This window comes from Panulirus ornatus, chromosome 20 (assembly GCF_036320965.1).
Source record: "Panulirus ornatus isolate Po-2019 chromosome 20, ASM3632096v1, whole genome shotgun sequence".
Classification (NCBI taxonomy): Eukaryota; Metazoa; Arthropoda; class Malacostraca; order Decapoda; family Palinuridae; genus Panulirus; species Panulirus ornatus.
Genome location: NC_092243.1, coordinates 15,145,263 through 15,166,888, shown reverse-complemented (window position 1 = coordinate 15,166,888; position 21,626 = coordinate 15,145,263). Strand labels below are relative to the sequence as shown.

The 21,626-nt window shown below is 42.5% G+C and overlaps 1 protein-coding gene across 1 annotated transcript in view; it reads right to left on the bottom strand.

Moving 5' to 3' along the window:
* Positions 1 to 21,626, bottom strand: part of Mcm3 (minichromosome maintenance 3) — a 75,470-nt gene that overhangs the window by 44,767 nt on the left and 9,077 nt on the right. The window contains exon 5 of the mRNA XM_071674722.1: positions 8,759 to 8,925. Coding sequence (XP_071530823.1) covers positions 8,759 to 8,925 — 167 coding nt within the window. The remainder of the gene's footprint in view (positions 1 to 8,758; positions 8,926 to 21,626) is intronic.

Below are 21,626 nucleotides of genomic sequence, written 5' to 3'. Positions count from 1 at the left end.
GCACACCTTACACTCTCATGCATGTTCAGGCCCCAAACCTACAAAGCATCTTTCACTCAATCCTTCAACCTTCTCCTTAGTTTTCCTCTTTTCACTGTTCTTTCCACTTCTTTCCTCCGTCATCCATTTCATACATGTGCACCATTTCGGTACACCCTCAAGCTCCGCACACATACTTTTCTTACTACCTCCTCACACCACATATTGGGCTATTTCTGTCTAAGGCCCATGTCTTGCACACATACAGCACTGAGTGAACTACACCATTAAGCATACCCTTGCGGACAGTGCCTTCTCTTTCTACACATTCCTAAATGTGCCTAAGAACCTCCCCTACCTTCAGCTCAAATCATTCCATTCACTGCCAAGAATCTATAATAATTTACTTCCTCAAAGCTCTCTCCATTCAAACTCACACTCCAAATAACATGACTTTTAAAAGCTTATCCTTCTCAATAATCTTGCTTTTATTCAAAATTTCTCTCAATTTTTCCTTTCACACACTCTCCCAGGATCAGACACCAGCCTCTGCAGTTTTTCCACCCTCTTAAACACCTCCATACAACTTCCAAATAACCTCTCTTTTCTCAGGTAAACCTTCTCAATAATCCTGTATTCATTAAAATTTTCTCTCGACCTTCTCCTTTCATCCCCACAAACAGTGCCTTCTCTTTCCACACATTCCTCAATGTGCTCAAGAACCTTACCTATCTTCAGCTCCAATCATTCCATTCACTGCCATATCTAAAGCCAAGTATCTATAATGCTCTACTTCCTCGAAGTTCTCTCCACTCAAACTCACACTCCAAATAACATGACTCTATTCAATGCATATCCTTCTCAAAAATTTTGCTTTTATTCAAATCTCCCAATTTCTCCTTTCACACATTCTCCCAGGATCAGACACCAGCCTCTGCAGCTTCACCCTCTTAAACATTTCCATACAACTTTCACATAATCTGCCACTTTCACAGCTAAACCTTCTCCTTAATCCTTTTTATTCAAATTTTCTCCTTTCACACTTTCTCATATTCAGACACCAGCTTCTGTAGTTTCTTGAATCTGCTAACTGCACTGTGTCATTAGCAAATAAATCTCATTTCCTAGTCCTCCCCAATCCCCAACAGGCTGCATACCAGCTCCTCACTCCAAGTCTCTTCCTCTCCACCCTTTCCATAAAGAAATCATACATTCATGGTAATATTACATTCCCCTGCAGCAGACACATCTTCACCTAAATCCACTCACCCTTCTCTCTATCTACAGGCACACACATCTTACTCTCTTGATAAAAAGTCCTCATTGCATCTAATAGCTTTCCTCCAACACCATATATCTGTAGCCCTTTCTGGGCAAACAACTGATCCATACATCCTCTGTCACTCCTGAAACCACACCATTCTTCCCCATTATGATACTCTGTGCATGCCACCACCCTCTTAAACACTACTCTTCTATACAACTTACCAAGCATCAAACTCGCTATTCATAACCAAGCCCCACAGACCTTTCCAAAGTTTACCCCGGATACTTCACATGTACCAGGAGAGACTGTGTACAGAATGGAAAAAGGTGAGAACAATGGAAGTAAGGGGAGTGGGGGAGGAATGGGATGTATTTAGGGAATCAGTGATGGATTGCACAAAAGATGCTTGTGGCATGAGAAGAGTGGGAGGGGGGCTGTTTAGAAAGGGTAGTGAGTGGTGGGATGAAGAAGTAAGAGTATTAGTGAAAGAGAAGAGAGAGGCATTTGGACAATTTTTGCAGGGAAAAAATGCAATTGAGTGGGAGAAGTATAAAAGAAAGAGACAGGAGGTCAAGAGAAAGGTGCAAGAGGTGAAAAAAAGGGCAAATGAGAGTTGGGGTGAGAGACTATCAGTAAATTTTAGGGAGAATAAAAAGATGTTCTGGAAGGAGGTAAATAGGGTGCGTAAGACAAGGGAGCAAATGGGAACTTCAGTGAAGGGCGTAAATGGGGAGGTGATAACAAGTAGCGGTGATGTGAGAAGGAGATGGAATGAGTATTTTGAAGGTTTGTTGAATGTGTCTGATGACAGAGTGGCAGATATAGGGTGTTTTGGTCGAGGTGGTGTGCAAAGTGAGAGGGTTAGGGAAAATGATTTGGTAAACAGAGAAGAGGTAGTAAAAGCTTTGCGGAAGATGAAAGCCGGCAAGGCAGCAGGTTTGGATGGTATTGCAGTGGAATTTATTAAAAAAGGGGGTGACTGTATTGTTGACTGGTTGGTAAGGTTATTTAATGTATGTATGACTCATGGTGAGGTGCCTGAGGATTGGCGGAATGCGTGCATAGTGCCATTGTACAAAGGCAAAGGGGATAAGAGTGAGTGCTCAAATTACAGAGGTATAAGTTTGTTGAGTATTCCTGGTAAATTATATGGGAGGGTATTGATTGAGAGGGTGAAGGCATATACAGAGCATCAGATTGGGGAAGAGCAGTGCGGTTTCAGAAGTGGTAGAGGATGTGTGGATCAGGTGTTTGCTTTGAAGAATGTATGTGAGAAATACTTAGAAAAGCAAATGGATTTGTATGTAGCATTTATGGATCTGGAGAAGGCATATGATAGAGTTGATAGAGATGCTCTGTGGAAGGTATTAAGAATATATGGTGTTGGAGGCAAGTTGTTAGAAGCAGTGAAAAGTTTTTATCGAGGATGTAAGGCATGTGTACGTGTAGGAAGAGAGGAAAGTGATTGGTTCTCAGTGAATGTAGGTTTGCGGCAGGGGTGTGTGATGTCTCCATGGTTGTTTAATTTGTTTATGGATGGGGTTGTAAGGGAGGTAAATGCAAGAGTCCTGGAAAGAGGGGCAAGTATGAAGTCTGTTGGGGATGAGAGAGCTTGGGAAGTGAGTCAGTTGTTGTTCGCTGATGATACAGCGCTGGTGGCTGATTCATGTGAGAAACTGCAGAAGCTGGTGACTGAGTTTGGTAAAGTGTGTGGAAGAAGAAAGTTGAGAGTAAATGTGAATAAGAGCAAGGTTATTAGGTACAGTAGGGGTGAGGGTCAAGTCAATTGGGAGGTGAGTTTGAATGGAGAAAAACTGGAGGAAGTGAAGTGTTTTAGATATCTGGGAGTGGATCTGTCAGCGGATGGAACCATGGAAGCGGAAGTGGATCATAGGGTGGGGGAGGGGGCGAAAATTTTGGGAGCCTTGAAAAATGTGTGGAAGTCGAGAACATTATCTCGGAAAGCAAAAATGGGTATGTTTGAGGGAATAGTGGTTCCAACAATGTTGTATGGTTGCGAGGCGTGGGCTATGGATAGAGATGTGCGCAGGAGGATGGATGTGCTGGAAATGAGATGTTTGAGGACAATGTGTGGTGTGAGGTGGTTTGATCGAGTAAGTAACGTAAGGGTAAGAGAGATGTGTGGAAATAAAAAGAGCGTGGTTGAAAGAGCAGAAGAGGGTGTTTTGAAATGGTTTGGGCACATGGAGAGAATGAGTGAGGAGAGATTGACCAAGAGGATATATGTGTCGGAGGTGGAGGGAACGAGGAGAAGAGGGAGACCAAATTGGAGGTGGAAAGATGGAGTGAAAAAGATTTTGTGTGATCGGGGCCTGAACATGCAGGAGGGTGAAAGGAGGGCAAGGAATAGAGTGAATTGGAGTCATGTGGTATACAGGGGTTGACGTGCTGTCAGTGGATTGAATCAAGGCATGTGAAGCGTCTGGGGTAAACCATGGAAAGCTGTGTAGGTATGTATATTTGCGTGTGTGGACGTGTGTATGTACATGTGTATGGGGGGGGGGTTGGGCCATTTCTTTCGTCTGTTTCCTTGCGCTACCTCGCAAACGCGGGAGACAGCGACAAAGTATAAAAAAAAAAAAAAAAAAAAAAACTTCACATGCCCAGATTCAGTCCAGTGACAGCATATCAGCTCCTTTATACCACATCGTTCCAACTCACTCTTCCCATGCATGCCTTTCACCTTCTTGCATGTTCAGTTCCCAACTCCTCAGAATCTTTCTCACTCCATTCTTCCATCCCTGTTCTCCTTGTTCTCTCCACTTGACATATATATCCTATTTGCCAACCTTTCCTCCCTCATTCTCTCCATATGTCCAAACCCAAAAGTGGAAACAAATATCTTCTAAAGGTGATACACAAGCATCCCAGAATCAGAGTCTCCTGAAGAAGGAACCCTATGACATGCAGAGTAAAATCTTGTCAAAACAAAGAAAGCATTTGACAAAGGTATCAGAAGAATGTCAAAGCCTTCTTCTGATGAATTCCTCTAAAATATGGCCTCTGTGACATGCTAAGGTGAAGGTTAACTTTACTCATATCACTGTTTATAACATGAAGACCAAGCTGAGCCATGACAGAGATTCTAAATAAATCTTTAATGATTATCAGTATATTCTGCTGCAGTTTTCTTCCCTGAACATTAATCTTTTTATTCATTTATTATACTTTGTTGCTGTCTCCTGCATTATCGAGGTAGTGCAAGGAAACAGACGAAAGAATGGCCCAACCCACCCACATACACATGTATATCACACTCAGTCTCTAGTTGTCATGTAATAATGCCCGAAACCACAGCTCCCTTTCCACATCCAGGCCCCACACAACTTTCCATGGTTTACCCCAAACGCTTCACATGCCCTGATTCAATCCATTGACAGCACGTCGACCCCAGTATAACACATCAATCCAATTCACTCTATTCCTTGCACGCCTTCCACCCTCCTGCATGTTCAGGCCCCAATCACTCAAAATCTTTTTCACTCCATCTTTCCACCTCCAATTTGGTCTCCCAATTCTCCTTGTTCCCTCCACCTCCGACACATATATTCTCTTGGTCAATCTTTCCTCACTCATTCTCTCCATGTGACCAAACCATTTCAAAACATCCTCTTCTGCTCTCTCAACCACGCTCTTTTTGTTTCCACACATCTCTCTTACCCTTACATTACTTACTCGATCAAACCACCTCACACCACATATTGTCCTCAAACATCTCATTTCCAGCACATCCGCCCTCCTGCGCACAACTCTATCCATAGTCCACGCCTCACAACCATACAACATTGTTGGAACCACTATTCCTTCAAACATACCCATTTTTGCTTTCCGAGATAATGTTCTCGACTTCCACACATTCTTCAATGCTCCCAGGATTTTCGCCCCCTCCCCCACCCTATGATTCACTTACACTTCCATGGTTCCATCCGCTGCCAGATCCACTCCCAGATATCTAAAACACTTTACTTCCTCCAGTTTTTCTCCAATCACACTTACCTCCCAATTGACTTGACCCTCAACCCTACTGAACCTAATAACCTTGCTCTTATTCACATTTATTCTCAGCTTTCTTCTCTCACACACTTTACCAAACTCTCATTAACTTCAGCAGTTTCTCACCCGAATCAGCCACCAGCTGAATATATATACACCCATATATTCATACTTGCTGCCTTCATCCATTTCCATCGTCACCCCGCCACACATGAAATGGCACCCCCTCCCCCCTCCGAGGTAGCGCTAGGAAAAAACAACAAAGGACAAATTTGTTCACACTCAGTCTCTAGCCGTCATGTGTAATGCACCAAAACCACACCTCCCTTTGCACATCCAGGCCCCACAAAACTTTCCTTCATATGCCCTGGTTCAATCCGTTGACAGCACATCGACCCTGGTATACCACATCATTCCAAGTCACTCTATTCCTTGCACGCCTTTCACCTTCCTGAATGTTCAGGCCCCAATCGCTCAAAATGTTTTTCACTCCATCATTCCACCTCCAATTTGGTCTCCCACTTCTCATTCCCTTCACCTCTGACACATATCCTCTTTGTCAATATTTCCTCACTCTTTCTCTCCATGTGACCAAACCATTTCAATACACCCTCTTCTGCTCTCTCTACCACACTCTTTTCATTACCACACATCTCTCTTACCCTTTCATTACTTACTCGATCAAACCACCTCACACCACATATTATCCTCAAACAACTCATTTCCAACACATCCACCCTCCTCCGCACAACCCTATCTACAGCCCATGCCTCACAACCATATAACATTGTTGGAACCACTATTCCTTCAAACATACCCATTTTTGCTCTGGGAGATAATGTTCTTGCCTTCCACACATTCCTCAATGCTCCAAGAACCTTTGCCCCCTCCCCCACCCTATGACTCACTTCCACTTCCATGGTTCCATCCGCTGCTAAATCCACTCCCAGTTATCTAAAACACTTCACTTCCTCCAGTTTTTCTTCATTCAAACTTACCTCCCAGTTAACTTGTCCCTCAACCCTACTGAACCTAATAACCTTGCTCTTATTCACATTTATTCTCAGCTTTCTTCTCTCACACACTTTACCAAACTCTCACTAACTTCTGCAGTTTCTCACCCAAATCAGCCACCAGCTGACTCACTTCCCAAGCCCTCTCATCCATAACAGATTGCATATTTGCCCCTCTCTCCAAAACTCTTGCATTCATCTCCCTAACAACCCCATCCATAAACAAATTAAACAACAATGGAGACATCACGCACCCCTGCTGCAAGCCGACATTCACTGGGAATCAATCACTTTAATCTCTCCCTACTTGTACACATGCCTTACATCCATGATAAAAACTTTTCACTGCCTCTAGCAACTTACCTTCTACAATATATATACTCTTTAATACCTTCCACAGAGCATCAACTCTATCATATGCCTTCACCAGATCCATAACTGCTAAATACAAATCAATCTGTTTTTCCAAGTATTTCTCAATACATTCTTCAAAGCAAACACCTGATCCACACATCCTCTACCACTTCTGAAACCACACTGCTCTTCCCCAATTTGATGCTCTGTACATGCCTTCACCCTCTCAATCAATACCCTCCCATATAATTTACCAGGAATACTCAACAAATTTACACCTCTGTAATTTGAACACTCATCTTTATCCACTTTGCCTTTGTACAATGGTACTATACATGCATTCCGCCAATCCTCAGGCATCTCACCATAAATCATACATACAATGAATATCCTTACCAACCAGTAAACAACGCAGTCACCCCCTTTTTTAATAAATTCCACTGCAATACCATCCAAACCTGCCGCCTTGCCGGCTTTCATCTTCCGCAAAGCTTTCACTACCTCTTCTCTGTTTACCAAACCATTCTCCCTGACCCTCTCACTTTGCACAACAATTTGACCAAAACACCCTATATCTGCCACTCTATCATCAAACACATTTAACAAACCTTCAAAATACTCACTCCATCTCTTTCTCACTTCACAACTACTTATTACCTCCCCATTAGCCCCCTTCACCAATATTCCCATCTGTTCTCTTGTCTTATGCACTTTGTTTACCTCCTTCCAAAACATCTTTTCATTCTCCCTAAAATTTAATGATACTCTCTCACCCCAACTTTCATTTGCCCTCTTTTTCACCTCTTGCACCTTTCTCTTGACCTCCTACCTCTTTCTTTTATACATCTAGTCATTTGCACTAGTTTCCAGCAAAAATCATCCAAAAGCCTCTCTCTTCTCTTTCACTAACAATCTTACATCTTCATCCCACCACTCACTACCCTTTCTAATCTGCCCACCTCCCACCTTTCTCATGCCACAGGCATCTCTTGTGCAAGCCATCAATGCTTCCCTAAATACATCCCATTCCTCCCCCACTCCCCTTGCATCATTTGCTATCACCTTTTTTCCATTCTGCACTCAACCTCTCCTGTTACTTCCTCACAGAAATCTCCTTTCCAAGCTCACTTACTCCCACCACTCTCTTCACCCCAACTTCTCTCTTCTTCTCTGAAAACCTCTACAAATCTTCACCTTCGCCTCCACATGAAAATGGTCAGACATACCTCCAGTCGCCCCTCTCAACACATTTACACCCAAAAGTCTCTCTTTCATGGGCCTCTCAATCAACACGTAATCAAATAACACTCTCTGGCCATCTCACCTACTTACATACGTATACTTATGTATATCTCTTTTTAAACCAGGTATTCCCAATCACCAGTCCTTTTTCAGCCCACAAATCTACAAGCTCTTCACCATTTCCATTCACAACACTGAGCACCCCATGTACACCAATTATACCAACTGCCACATTACTCACCTTTGCATTCAAATCACCCTCACTATAACCCGGTCTCGTGCATCAAAGCTGCTAACACACTCACTCAGCTGCTCCCAAAACACTTGCCTCTCATGGTTTTTCTTCTCATGACCATGTGTATAGGCACCAAAAATTACCCACATCAATCTAGAGTATATTTTCTTACACTTATCACATATTCCCACAACTCCTGCTCAGGAGTAGTCCTACTCCTTCCTTTGCTCTTATCCTCTCACCAACCCCTAACTTTACTCCCACAACATTCCTAAACCACTCTTCCTCTTTACCCTTGAGCTTTGTTTCACTCAGAGCCAAAACACCCAGGTTCCTTTCCTCAAAAGTACTACCTATCTCTCCTTTTTTTTCTCATCTTGGTTACATCTACACACATTTAGACACCACAATTGGAGCCTTTGAGGAGGATGAGCACTCCCTGAATGACTCCTTCTTCTGTTTCCCCTTATAGAAAGTTAAAATACAAGGAGGGGAGGGTTTCTAGGCCCCCAATCCCACCCTGTTTAGTTGCCTTCTATGGTACGCAGGGAATGCGTGGGAAGTATTCTTTCTCCCCTATCCTTTATATCATTCTAAAATTTCATCTTATACCATATGTCAACATATGTATACATATGATTAGAAGGGGCTTACTTGAATCCTATCTCCAGGTTTACACTTGTCTACCAGGTCATTGTCTAACACAATATCAACAGAACGTGGCAACTGCCCAGCTGGAGATTTCTCTGGCATTTCCTGGATAGTAATAGTCTGATGGTCCTTGTACACACAAAGACCATATTCTGTCTCCAAAAGATTACCTAAAAAATATAAAAGAAATATTATCAAATATTGTACTGAATCACATGACACAAAAAACATAAAACAATCAAAAACTATATGTTACACTATATCAATACTACAAAAGATACTCAGAAAGCTACATCACAGGTTTATATTAAAAGATACATTTGAATTTCCAGATATGGGTAAAATTGGTACATTATCAACAGTTACACTTTGTAAATATTGTATAGCACTACAAAAGTAACACTAACAATTTCTTTTAGCCTTAGGGGCCTATAAGTTCATACATCCTAAAATCACCATAGCAGTTTAGTTATAATCACTGGTCAAGTACAAGAGGTCCTCATAGAATGATGGGGTTACATTCCAAGGTGATCTTATAGCAGAAAGTTGCTGAGTGAGTAACTGAAACTCGTCATGAGGGGCCTTACTTATCTTTCAGAGTCTAATTTTTAAATGAAGACTAACTGAAACAGCTACCATCAATATACCACACTTTCACGTATTCTATCATAATGTAAAGTAGCCTGTCTGATTCAGCACTCGTTGCCATTTTAATTGTAAGTCAGAAATTGATAATTCTCACTAAGAAAGTTGGTGATGAGGAACTGAAGGAGGTGGTGGGAAAGAGGGTTCAGATGATAAATTGTCTGTCAAACTTCAATTTGTCCAAAGTAAATCTATCCATTTCAGTATGTGACATTTTCATTTGTTGATTATTTGGTCACATATTACCAATTCTAACACTTTCAAGATACATGGATCTCACTTTTATAGCACATTAAGAGCATGAAAACTTAAGTGTTCCTTAAGAGGTGAAATGTCACAGGCTGGAATCTAATGTCATTTGCTTAGCATTATTTAAGTCATCATAAATGAAAAACTTTACAATATATTTAAATATATCCTTATCAATCTTATTTTCAACACTGATGGCTCCAATCACAGACAAAAGTCCACATCAAGCCTAGGCCTTCACTGAAATATAGAGAGGATTATGAAAATGAAAAGAAAAGAGAAAGTATTTACACATTTTTGAGGAAGTGAAAATACTTTTAAAATTTCTTTCTAATAAGTCATCTTTGTAAAAACTTAAAAGTTGTTCTATGAATTCCCACTGTAATTGTAAGATGTCTTTATCATGAAATGTTGCTATGTGAACTGTTGTTGTGCATGAATCGCCTGTATTCAACAGCCATTATACTATCTCACAATAATGAAGAATTTTTCTTATTTTTTCACTGTTCTCTGTGTGAAGTATGGCCAAGAGCACATCTATTCTATAGCTGTCATGTGTGATGCACTGCAATCACAGCCTCCTACCCACAATGATGCCCCACATACCTTTCTGTGGTTTCCCCAGGGTGCTTCATATGCCCTGTTATAGTCCAATGACAGCATATATACCATATCACTCCATTTCACTCTATCCTTTTCATGACTTTCATTTAACTGCATGTTCAAGAATATTAACAGAACAAGACAGAAGTCACAGAGCACTCAGCTGATAAACAAGGAAGAGATGTAGCTCAGACGCCATTGGTAAACAAGCGTTATCGGATGGTGGTGTTCAGGTCTGGAATCATGCCACCATAAAATTTTTATTATGTGGACAGGAAATGGAAGTTTAAAAATTCTGCCTATGACATAGCTATCCTGTTTGTATAGACCTTCACAAATATTAATGTTACAGTCATTTGTGTGTTCAATAACAGAAGATTCAATGATGTTTCTCGTGGTAAAGGAGATATAGTTAATAACTGAATCAGCGTTACTCCAGTCAATACAATGGTCATAATTTCTTCCATGATTAAACAAAGCATTTGATTCTTGTCCTGTTCTTATATTATATGCGAAGTGTCTGGGGTAAACCATGGAAAGTTTTGCAGGGCCTGGACATGCAAAGGGAGCTGTGGTTTTGGTGCATTACACATGACAGCTAGAGACTGAGTGTGAATGAATGTGGCTTTTGTTGTCTTTTCCTTGTGCTCCCTCGCGCACACATGGGGGGAGGGGGTGCCATTTCATGTGTGGTGGGGCGGCGGCGGGAATGGATGAAGGCAGCAAGTACGAATATGTACATGTGTATGTGTTATCTTATTTATTTATTTTGCTTTGTCGCTGTCTCCCGCGTTTGCGAGGTAGCGCAAGGAAACAGACGAAAGAAACGGCCCAACCCACCCCCGTACACATGTATATACATACACGTCCACACACGCAAAATACATATCTATACATCTCAATGTACACATATATATACACACACAGACACATACATACATACACATGCACACAATTCACACTGTCTGCCTTTATTCATTCCCATCGCCACCTCGCCACACATGGAATACCATCCCCTCCCCCCTCATGTGTGCGAGGTAGCGCTAGGAAAAGACAACAAAGGCCCCATTCGTTCACACTCAGTCTCTATCTGTCATGCAATTATGCCCGAAACCACAGCTCCCTTTCCACATCCAGGCCCCACACAACTTTCCATGGTTTACCCCAGACGCTTCACATGCCCTGATTCAATCCACTGACAGCACGTCAACCCCGGTATACCACATCGATCCAATTCACTCTATTCCTTGCCCGCCTTTCACCCTCCTGCATGTTCAGGCCCCGATCACTCAAAATCTTTTTCACTCCATCTTTCCACCTCCAATTTGGTCTCCCACTTCTCCTCGTTCCCTCCACCTTCGACACATATATCCTCTTGGTCAATCTTTCCTCACTTATTCTCTCCATGTACCCAAACCATTTCAAAACACCCTCTTCTGCTCTCTCAACCACGCTCTTTTTATTTCCACACATCTCTCTTACCCTTACATTACTTACTCGATCAAACCACCTCACACCACACATTGTCCTCAAACATCTCATTTCCAGCACATCCACCCTCCTGCGCACAACTCTATCCATAGCCCACGCCTCGCAACCATACAACATTGTTGGAACCACTATTCCTTCAAACATACCCATTTTTGCTTTCCGAGATAATGTTCTTGACTTCCACAGATTCTTCAAGGCTCCCAGGATTTTCGCCCCCTCCCCCACCCTATGATTCACTTCCGCTTCCATGGTTCCATCCGCTGCCAGATCCACTCCCAGATATCTAAAACACTTTACTTCCTCCAGTTTTTCTCCATTCAAACTTACCTCCCAATTGACTTGACCCTCAACCCTACTGTACCTAATAACCTTGCTCTTATTCATATTTACTCTTAACTTTCTTCTTTCACACACTTTACCAAACTCAGTCACCAGCTTCTGCAGTTTCTCACATGAATCAGCCACCAGCGCTGTATCATAAGCACACAACAACTGACTCACTTCCCAAGCTCTCTCATCCCCAACAGACTTCATACTTGCCCCTCTTTCCAAAACTCTTGCATTCACCTCCCTAACAACCCCATCCATAAACAAATTAAACAACCATGGAGACATCACACATCCCTGCTGCAAACCTACATTCACTGAGAACCAATCACTTTCCTCTCTTCCTACAACATACACATGCCTTACATCCTCGATAAAAACTTTTCACTGCTTCTAACAACTTGCCTCCCACACCATATATTCTTAATACCTTCCACTGAGCATCTCTATCAACTCTATCATATGCCTTCTCCAGATCCATAAATGCTACATACAAATCCATTTGCTTTTCTAAGTATTTCTCACATACATTCTTCAAAGCAAACACCTGATCCACACATCCTCTACTACTTCTGAAACCACACTGCTCTTCCCCAATCTGATGCTCTGTACATGCCTTCACCCTATCAATCAATACCCTCCCATATAATTTACCAGGAATATTCAACAAACTTATACCTCTGTAATTTGAGCACTCACTCTTATCCCCTTTGCCTTTGTACAATGGTACAATGCACGAATTCCGCCAATCCTCAGGCACCTCACCATGAGTCATACATACATTAAATAACCTTACCAACCAGCCAACAATACAGTCACCCCCTTTTTTAATAGATTCCACTGCAATACCATCCAAACCTGCTGCCTTGCCGGCTTTCATCTTCCGCAAAGCTTTTACTACCTCTTCTCTGTTTACCAAATCATTTTCCCTAACCCTCTCACTTTGCACACCACCTCGACCAAAACACCCTATATCTGCCACTCTAACATCAAACACATTCAACAAACCTTCAAAATACTCACTCCATCTCCTTCTCACATCACCACTACTTGTTATCACCTCCCCATTAGCGCCCTTCACTTAAGTTCCCATCTGCTCCCTTGTCTTACGTACTTTATTTACCTCCTTCCAGAACATCTTTTTATTCTCCCTAAAATTTAATGATACTCTCTCACCCCAACTCTCATTTGCCCTATTTTTCACCTCTTGCACATTTCTCTTGACCTCCTGTCTCTTTCTTTTATACATCTCCCACTCAATTGCATTTTTTCCCTGCAAAAATCGTCCAAATGCCTCTCTCTTCTCTTTCACTAATAATCTTACTTCTTCATCCCACCACTCACTACCCTTTCTAATCAACTCACCTCCCACGCTTCTCATGCCACAAGCATCTTTTGCGCAATCCATCACTGCTTCCCTAAATACATCCCATTCCTCCCCCACTCCCCTTACTTCCATTGTTCTCACCTTTTTTCATTCTGTACTCAGTCTCTCCTGGTACTTCCTCACACAAGTCTCCTTCTCAAGCTCACTTACTCTCACCACCCTCTTCACCTCAACATTCACTCTTCTTTTCTGAAAACCCATACAAATCTTCACCTTAGCCTCCACAAGATAATGATCAGACATCCCTCCAGTTGCACCTCTCAGCACATTAACATCCAAAAGTCTCTCTTTCGCGCGCCTGTCAATTAACACGTAATCCAATAACGCTCTCTGGCCATCTCTCCTACTTACATACGTATACTTCTGTATATCTCGCTTTTTAAACCAGGTATTCCCAATCACCAGTCCTTTTTCAGCACATAAATCTACAAGCTCTTCACCATTTCCATTTACAACACTGAACACCCCATGTATACCAATTATTCCCTCAACTGCCACATTACTCACCTTTGCATTCAAATCACCCATCATTATAACCCGGTCGCGTGCATCAAAACCACTAACACACTCATTCAGCTGCTCCCAAAACACTTGCCTCTCATGATCTTTCTTCTCATGCCCAGGTGCATGTGCACCAATAATCACCCATCTCTCTCCATCGACTTTCAGTTTTACCCATATTAATCGAGAATTTACTTTCTTACATTCTATCACATACTCCCACAACTCCTGTTTCAGGAGTACTGCTACTACTTCCCTTGCTCTTGTCCTCTCACTAACCCCTGACTTTACTCCCAAGACATTCCCAAACCACTCTTCCCCTTTACCCTTGAGCTTCGTTTCACTCAGAGCCAAAACATCTAGGTTACTTTCCTCAAATATACTACCTATATCTCCTTTTTTCACATCTTGGTTACATCCACACAAATTTAGACACCCCAATCTGAGTCTACGAGGAGGATGAGCACTCCCAGCGTGACTCCTTCTGTTTCCCATTTTTAGAAAGTTAAAATACAAGGAGGGGAGGATTTCTGGCCCCCCGCTCCCGTCCCCTCTAGTAGCCTTCTACGACACGTGAGGAATGCGTGGGAAGTATTCTTTCACCCCTATCCCCAGGGACAACATATATATATATATATAAATGTTGGGGGAGGAATGGGATGTATTCAGGGAATCAGTGATGGATTGCGCAAAAGATGCTTGTGGCATGAGAAGAGTGGGAGGTGGGTTGATTAGAAAGGGTAGTGAGTGGTGGGATGAAGAAGTAAGAGTATTAGTGAAAGAGAAGAGAGAGGCATTTGGACGATTTTTGCAGGGAAAAAATGAAATTGAGTGGGAGACGTATAAAAGAAAGAGACAGGAGGTCAAGAGAAAGGTGCAAGAGGTGAAAAATAGGGCAAATGAGAGTTGGGGTGAGAGAGTAACATTAAATTTTAGGGAGAATAAAAAGATGTTCTGGAAGGAGGTAAATAAAGTGCGTAAGACAAGGGAGCAAATGGGAACTTCAGTGAAGGGCGCAAATGGGGAGGTGATAACAAGTAGTGGTGGTGTGAGAAGGAGATGGAGTGAGTATTTTGAAGGTTTGTTGAATGTGTTTGATGATAGAGTGGCAGATATAGGGTGTTTTGGTCGAGGTAGTGTGCAAAGTGCGAGGGTTAGGGAAAATGAGTTGGTAAACAGAGAAGAGGTAGTAAAAGCTTTGCGGAAGATGAAGGCCGGCAAGGCAGCAGGTTTGGATGGTATTGCAGTGGAATTTATTAAGAAAGGGGGTGACTGTATTGTTGACTGGTTGGTAAGGTTATTCAATGTATGTATGACTCATGGTGAGGTGCCTGAGGATTGGCGGAATGCATGCATAGTGCCATTGTACAAAGGCAAAGGGGATAAGAGTGAGTGCTCAAATTACAGAGGTATAAGTTTGTTGAGTATTCCTGGCAAATTATATGGGAGGCTATTGGTTGAGAGGGTGAAGGCATGTACAGAGCATCAGATTGGGGAAGAGCAGTGTGGTTTCAGAAGTGGTAGAGGATGTGTGGATCAGGTGTTTGCTTTGAAGAATGTATGTGAGAAATACTTAGAAAAGCAAATGGATTTGTATGTAGCATTTATGGATCTGGAGAAGGCATATGATAGAGTTGATAGAGATGCTTTGTGGAAGGTATTAAGAATATATGGTGTGGGAGGCAAGTTGTTAGAAGCAGTGTAAAGTTTTTATTGAGGATGTAAGGCATGTGTACGTGTAGGAAGAGAGGAAAGTGATTGGTTCTCAGTGAATGTAGGTTTGAGGCAGGGGTGTGTGATGTCTCCATGGTTGTTTAATTTGTTTATGGAGGGGGTTGTTAGGGAGGTAAATGCAAGAGTTTTGGAAAGAGGGGCAAGTATGAAGTCTGTTGGGGATGAGAGAGCTTGGGAAGTGAGGGCAAGGAATAGAGTGAATTGGAGCGATGTGGTATACCGGGGTTGACGTGCTGTCAGTGGATTGAATCAAGGCATGTGAAGCGTCTGGGGTAAACCATGGAAAGCTGTGTAGGTATGTATATTTGCGTGTGTGGACGTATGTATATACATGTGTATGGGGGGGGGGGGGGGGTTGGGCCATTTCTTTCGTCTGTTTCCTTGCGCTACCTCGCAAACGCGGGAGACAGCGACAAAGTATAATAATAAAAAAAATGTATATATATATATATATATATATATATATATATATATATATATATATATAAAAAAGGAACAGAGGAGGCTGGATGCACGCCACATGTGTAGGCCGGACCTTAGGCCTCCTTCAGCCAATCAAGTCGAGGAGAGGGCGTGACAACCAGTCTCTTGACCTATCAAGGGCAATTGTGTCATTGTGACCTATAGTAGAACTAGGTGGCGGGTCGAGGCGTGGCCAGCTGTTCCTGCCTTGTTGGTCATTCAGATAAAAGCTCAGACGATCGTCTGAGACCTTGATTCCTTCACCTGTGTCGAGCCCAACTAAAGGTAATGTAGGCTTTCCCTGTCTCGAACCCCGTAGCCACCGCTGCCCTAGGTTGTAAGATGTTACTGTGTCCCGTCAAGTATGACTAGGTTGTAAGATGTTTACTGTGTCATGCCAAGCTTAACTAAGTGTAATGATATGTTACTGTGTCAAGTCAAGCTTAACTAAGTATAACAATGATGTTACTGTGTTGCGTCAGGTTAGCTAAGTGCAACGATTGTTACTGTGTCACGTCAGAATCTAACTAAATGTAATGCTATCGAGCAAAGTGTCAACGGAAAGAGATCTCCTGGTTTGAAATCTTATCTGGAATTGTTAACATATGTTCAATGTTAAACTCATGTTCAGTGTTAACGTAAATGATTCGTGCCTGATTTATGTGTTCACCTTGTACATTTGAATTCTTTTCATTATAAGTAATTCTAACCTTGATGTTTGTTTAACCCTATAACGTTAAGATAGCGTTATCCTGAGTTGTGCTATATTACAAATCTACCGTCCTTGCAAAGACGAGGACCAGTAGAGTATTTGTAACATATATATGTTCATTTCAATCTAAAAGTTTGTTTTCTAAATTGTTTCTTACATTTTTCATATGTATATATATGTATGTGTGTGTGTGTGTGTATGTGCGTATGTGTGTGTATGTGTGTGTGTGTGTATATGTATATATATATATGTATATTATCCCTGGGGATAGGGGTGAAAGAATACTTCCCACGTATTCCTCTCGTGTCGTAGAAAGCGACTAGAGGGGACGGGAGCGGGGGGCCGGAAATCCTCCCCTCCTTGTATTAACTTTCTAAAATGGGAAACAGAAGAAGGAGTCACGCGGGGAGTGATCATCCTCCTCGAAGGCTCAGAGTGGGGTGCCTAAATGTGTGTGGATGTAACCAAGATGTGAAAAAAGGAGAGATAGGTAGTATGTTTGAGGAAAGGAACCTGGATGTTTTGGCTCTGAGTGAAACGAAGCTCAAGGGTAAAGGGGAAGAGTGGTTTGGAAATGTCTGGGGAGTGAAGTCAGGGGTTAGTGAGAGGACAAGAGCAAGGGAAGGAGTAGCAATACTCCTGAAACAGGAGTTGTGGGAGTATGTGATAGAATGTAAGAAAGTAAATTCTCGATTAATATGGGTAAAATTGAAAGTTGATGGAGAGAGGTGGGTGATTATTGGTGCATATGCACCTGGGCATGAGAAGAAAGATCATGAGAGGCAAGTGTTTTGGGAGCAGCTGAATGAGTGTGTTAGCGGTTTTGATGCACGAGACCGGGTCATAGTGATGGGTGATTTGAATGCAAAGGTGAGTAATGTGGCAGTTGAGGGAATAATTGGTATGCATGGGGTGTTCAGTGTTGTAAATGGAAATGGTGAAGAGCTTGTAGATTTATGTGCTGAAAAAGGACTGATGATTGGGAATACCTGGTTTAAAAAGCGAGATATACATAAGTATACTTATGTAAGTAGGAGAGATGGCCAGAGAGCGTTATTGGATTACGTGTTAATTGACAGGCGTGCGAAAGAGAGACTTTTGGATGTTAATGTGCTGAGAGGTGCAACTGGAGGGATGTCTGATCATTATCTTGTGGAGGCTAAGGTGAAGATTAGTATGGGTTTTCAGAAAAGAGGAGTGAATGTTGGGGTGAAGAAGGTGGTGAGAGTGAGTGAGCTTGGGAAGGAGACCTGTGTGGGGAAGTACCAGGAGAGACTGTGTACAGAATGGAAAAAGGTGAGAACAATGGAAGTAAGGGGAGTGGGGGAGGAATGGGATGTATTTAGGGAATCAGTGATGGATTGCGCAAAAGATGCTTGTGGCATGAGAAGAGTGGGAGGTGGGCTGTTTAGAAAGGGTAGTGAGTGGTGGGATGAAGAAGTAAGAGTATTAGTGAAAGAGAAGAGAGAGGCATTTGGACGATTTTTGCAGGGAAAAAATGCAATTGAGTGGGAGAAGTATAAAAGAAAGAGACAGGAGGTCAAGAGAAAGGTGCAAGAGGTGAAAAAAAGGGCAAATGAGAGTTGGGGTGAGAGACTATCAGTAAATTTTAGGGAGAATAAAAAGATGTTCTGGAAGGAGGTAAATAGGGTGCGTAAGACAAGGGAGCAAATGGGAACTTCAGTGAAGGGCGTAAATGGGGAGGTGATAACAAGTAGCGGTGATGTGAGAAGGAGATGGAATGAGTATTTTGAAGGTTTGTTGAATGTGTCTGATGACAGAGTGGCAGATATAGGGTGTTTTGGTCGAGGTGGTGTGCAAAGTGAGAGGGTTAGGGAAAATGATTTGGTAAACAGAGAAGAGGTAGTGAAAGCTTTGCGGAAGATGAAAGCCGGCAAGGCAGCAGGTTTGGATGGTATTGCAGTGGAATTTATTAAAAAGGGGGGTGACTGTATTGTTGACTGGTTGGTAAGGTTATTTAATGTATGTATGACTCATGGTGAGGTGCCTGAGGATTGGCGGAATGCGTGCATAGTGCCATTGTACAAAGGCAAAGGGGATAAGAGTGAGTGCTCAAATTACAGAGGTATAAGTTTGTTGAGTATTCCTGGTAAATTATATGGGAGGGTATTGATTGAGAGGGTGAAGGCATGTACAGAGCATCAGATTGGGGAAGAGCAGTGCGGTTTCAGAAGTGGTAGAGGATGTGTGGATCAGGTGTTTGCTTTGAAGAATGTATGTGAGAAATACTTAGAAAAGCAAATGGATTTGTATGTAGCATTTATGGATCTGGAGAAGGCATATGATAGAGTTGATAGAGATGCTCTGTGGAAGGTATTAAGAATATATGGTGTGGGAGGCAAGTTGTTAGAAGCAGTGAAAAGTTTTTATCGAGGATGTAAGGCATGTGTACGTGTAGGAAGAGAGGAAAGTGATTGGTTCTCAGTGAATGTAGGTTTGCGGCAGGGGTGTGTGATGTCTCCATGGTTGTTTAATTTGTTTATGGATGGGGTTGTTAGGGAGGTAAATGCAAGAGTCCTGGAAAGAGGGGCAAGTATGAAGTCTGTTGGGGATGAGAGAGCTTGGGAAGTGAGTCAGTTGTTGTTCGCTGATGATACAGCGCTGGTGGCTGATTCATGTGAGAAACTGCAGAAGCTGGTGACTGAGTTTGGTAAAGTGTGTGGAAGAAGAAAGTTAAGAGTAAATGTGAATAAGAGCAAGGTTATTAGGTACAGTAGGGGTGAGGGTCAAGTCAATTGGGAGGTGAGTTTGAATGGAGAAAAACTGGAGGAAGTGAAGTGTTTTAGATATCTGGGAGTGGATCTGTCAGTGGATGGAACCATGGAAGCGGAAGTGGATCATAGGGTGGGGGAGGGGGCGAAAATTTTGGGAGCCTTGAAAAATGTGTGGAAGTCGAGAACATTATCTCGGAAAGCAAAAATGGGTATGTTTGAAGGAATAGTGGTTCCAACAATGTTGTATGGTTGCGAGGCGTGGGCTATGGATAGAGTTGTGTGCAGGAGGATGGATGTGCTGGAAATGAGATGTTTGAGGACAATGTGTGGTGTGAGGTGGTTTGATCGAGTAAGTAACGTAAGGGTAAGAGAGATGTGTGGAAATAAAAAGAGCGTGGTTGAGAGAGCAGAAGAGGGTGTTTTGAAATGGTTTGGGCACATGGAGAGAATGAGTGAGGAAAGATTGACCAAGAGGATATATGTGTCGGAGGTGGAGGGAACGAGGAGAAGAGGGAGACCAAATTGGAGGTGGAAAGATGGAGTGAAAAAGATTTTGTGTGATCGGGGCCTGAACATGCAGGAGGGTGAAAGGAGGGCAAGGAATAGAGTGAATTGGAGCGATGTGGTATACAGGGGTTGACGTGCTGTCAGTGGATTGAATCAAGGCATGTGAAGCGTCTGGGGTAAACCATGGAAAGCTGTGTAGGTATGTATATTTGCGTGTGTGGACGTATGTACATGTGTATGGGGGGGGTTGGGCCATTTCTTTCGTCTGTTTCCTTGCGCTACCTCGCAAACGCGGGAGACAGCGACAAAGTATAAAAAAAAAAAAAAAAAAAAAAAAATATATTTATATATAACCTAGTAACCTAGATGTTGTTAGAAGCAGTGAAAAGTTTTTATCGAGGATGTAAGGCATGTGTACGTGTAGGAAGAGAGGAAAGTGATTGGTTCTCAGTGAATGTAGGTTTGAGGCAGGGGTGTGTGATGTCTCCATGGTTGTTTAATTTGTTTATGGATGGGGTTGTTAGGGAGGTGAATGCAAGAGTTTTGGAAAGAGGGGCAAGTATGAAGTCTGTTGGGGATGAGAGAGCTTGGGAAGTGAGTCAGTTGTTGTTCGCTGATGATACAGCGCTGGTGGCTGATTCATGTGAGAAACTGCAGAAGCTGGTGACTGAGTTTGGTAAAGTGTGTGAAAGAAGAAAGTTAAGAGTAAATGTGAATAAGAGCAAGGTTATTAGGTACAGTAGGGTTGAGGGTCAAGTCAATTGGGAGGTGAGTTTGAATGGAGAAAAACTGGAGGAAGTGAAGTGTTTTAGATATCTAGGAGTGGATCTGGCAGCGGATGGAAACATGGAAGCGGAAGTGGATCATAGGGTGGGGGAGGGGGCGAAAATTCTGGGAGCCTTGAAGAATGTGTGGAAGTCGAGAACATTATCTCGGAAAGCAAAAATGGGTATGTTTGAAGGAATAGTGGTTCCAACAATGTTGTATGGTTGCGAGGCGTGGACTATGGATAGAGTTGTGTGCAGGAGGATGGATGTGCTGGAAATGAAATGTTTGAGGACAATGTGTGGTGTGAGGTGGTTTGATCGAGTAAGTAACGTAAGGGTAAGAGAGATGTGTGGAAATAAAAAGAGCGTGGTTGAGAGAGCAGAAGAGGGTGTTTTGAAATGGTTTGGTCACATGAGAGAATGAGTGAGGAAAGATTGACCAAGAGGATATATGTGTCGGAGGTGGAGGGAACGAGGAGAAGAGGGAGACCAAATTGGAGGTGGAAAGATGGAGTGAAAAAGATTTTGTGTGATCGGGACCTGAACATGCAGGAGGGTGAAAGGAGGGCAAGGAATAGAGTGAATTGGAGCGATGTGGTATACCGGGGTTGACGTGCTGTCAGTGGATTGAATCAAGGCATGTGAAGCGTCTGGGGTAAACCATGGAAAGCTGTGTAGGTATGTATATTTGCGTGTGTGGACGTATGTATATACATGTGTATGGGGGTGGGTTGGGCCATTTTCTTTCGTC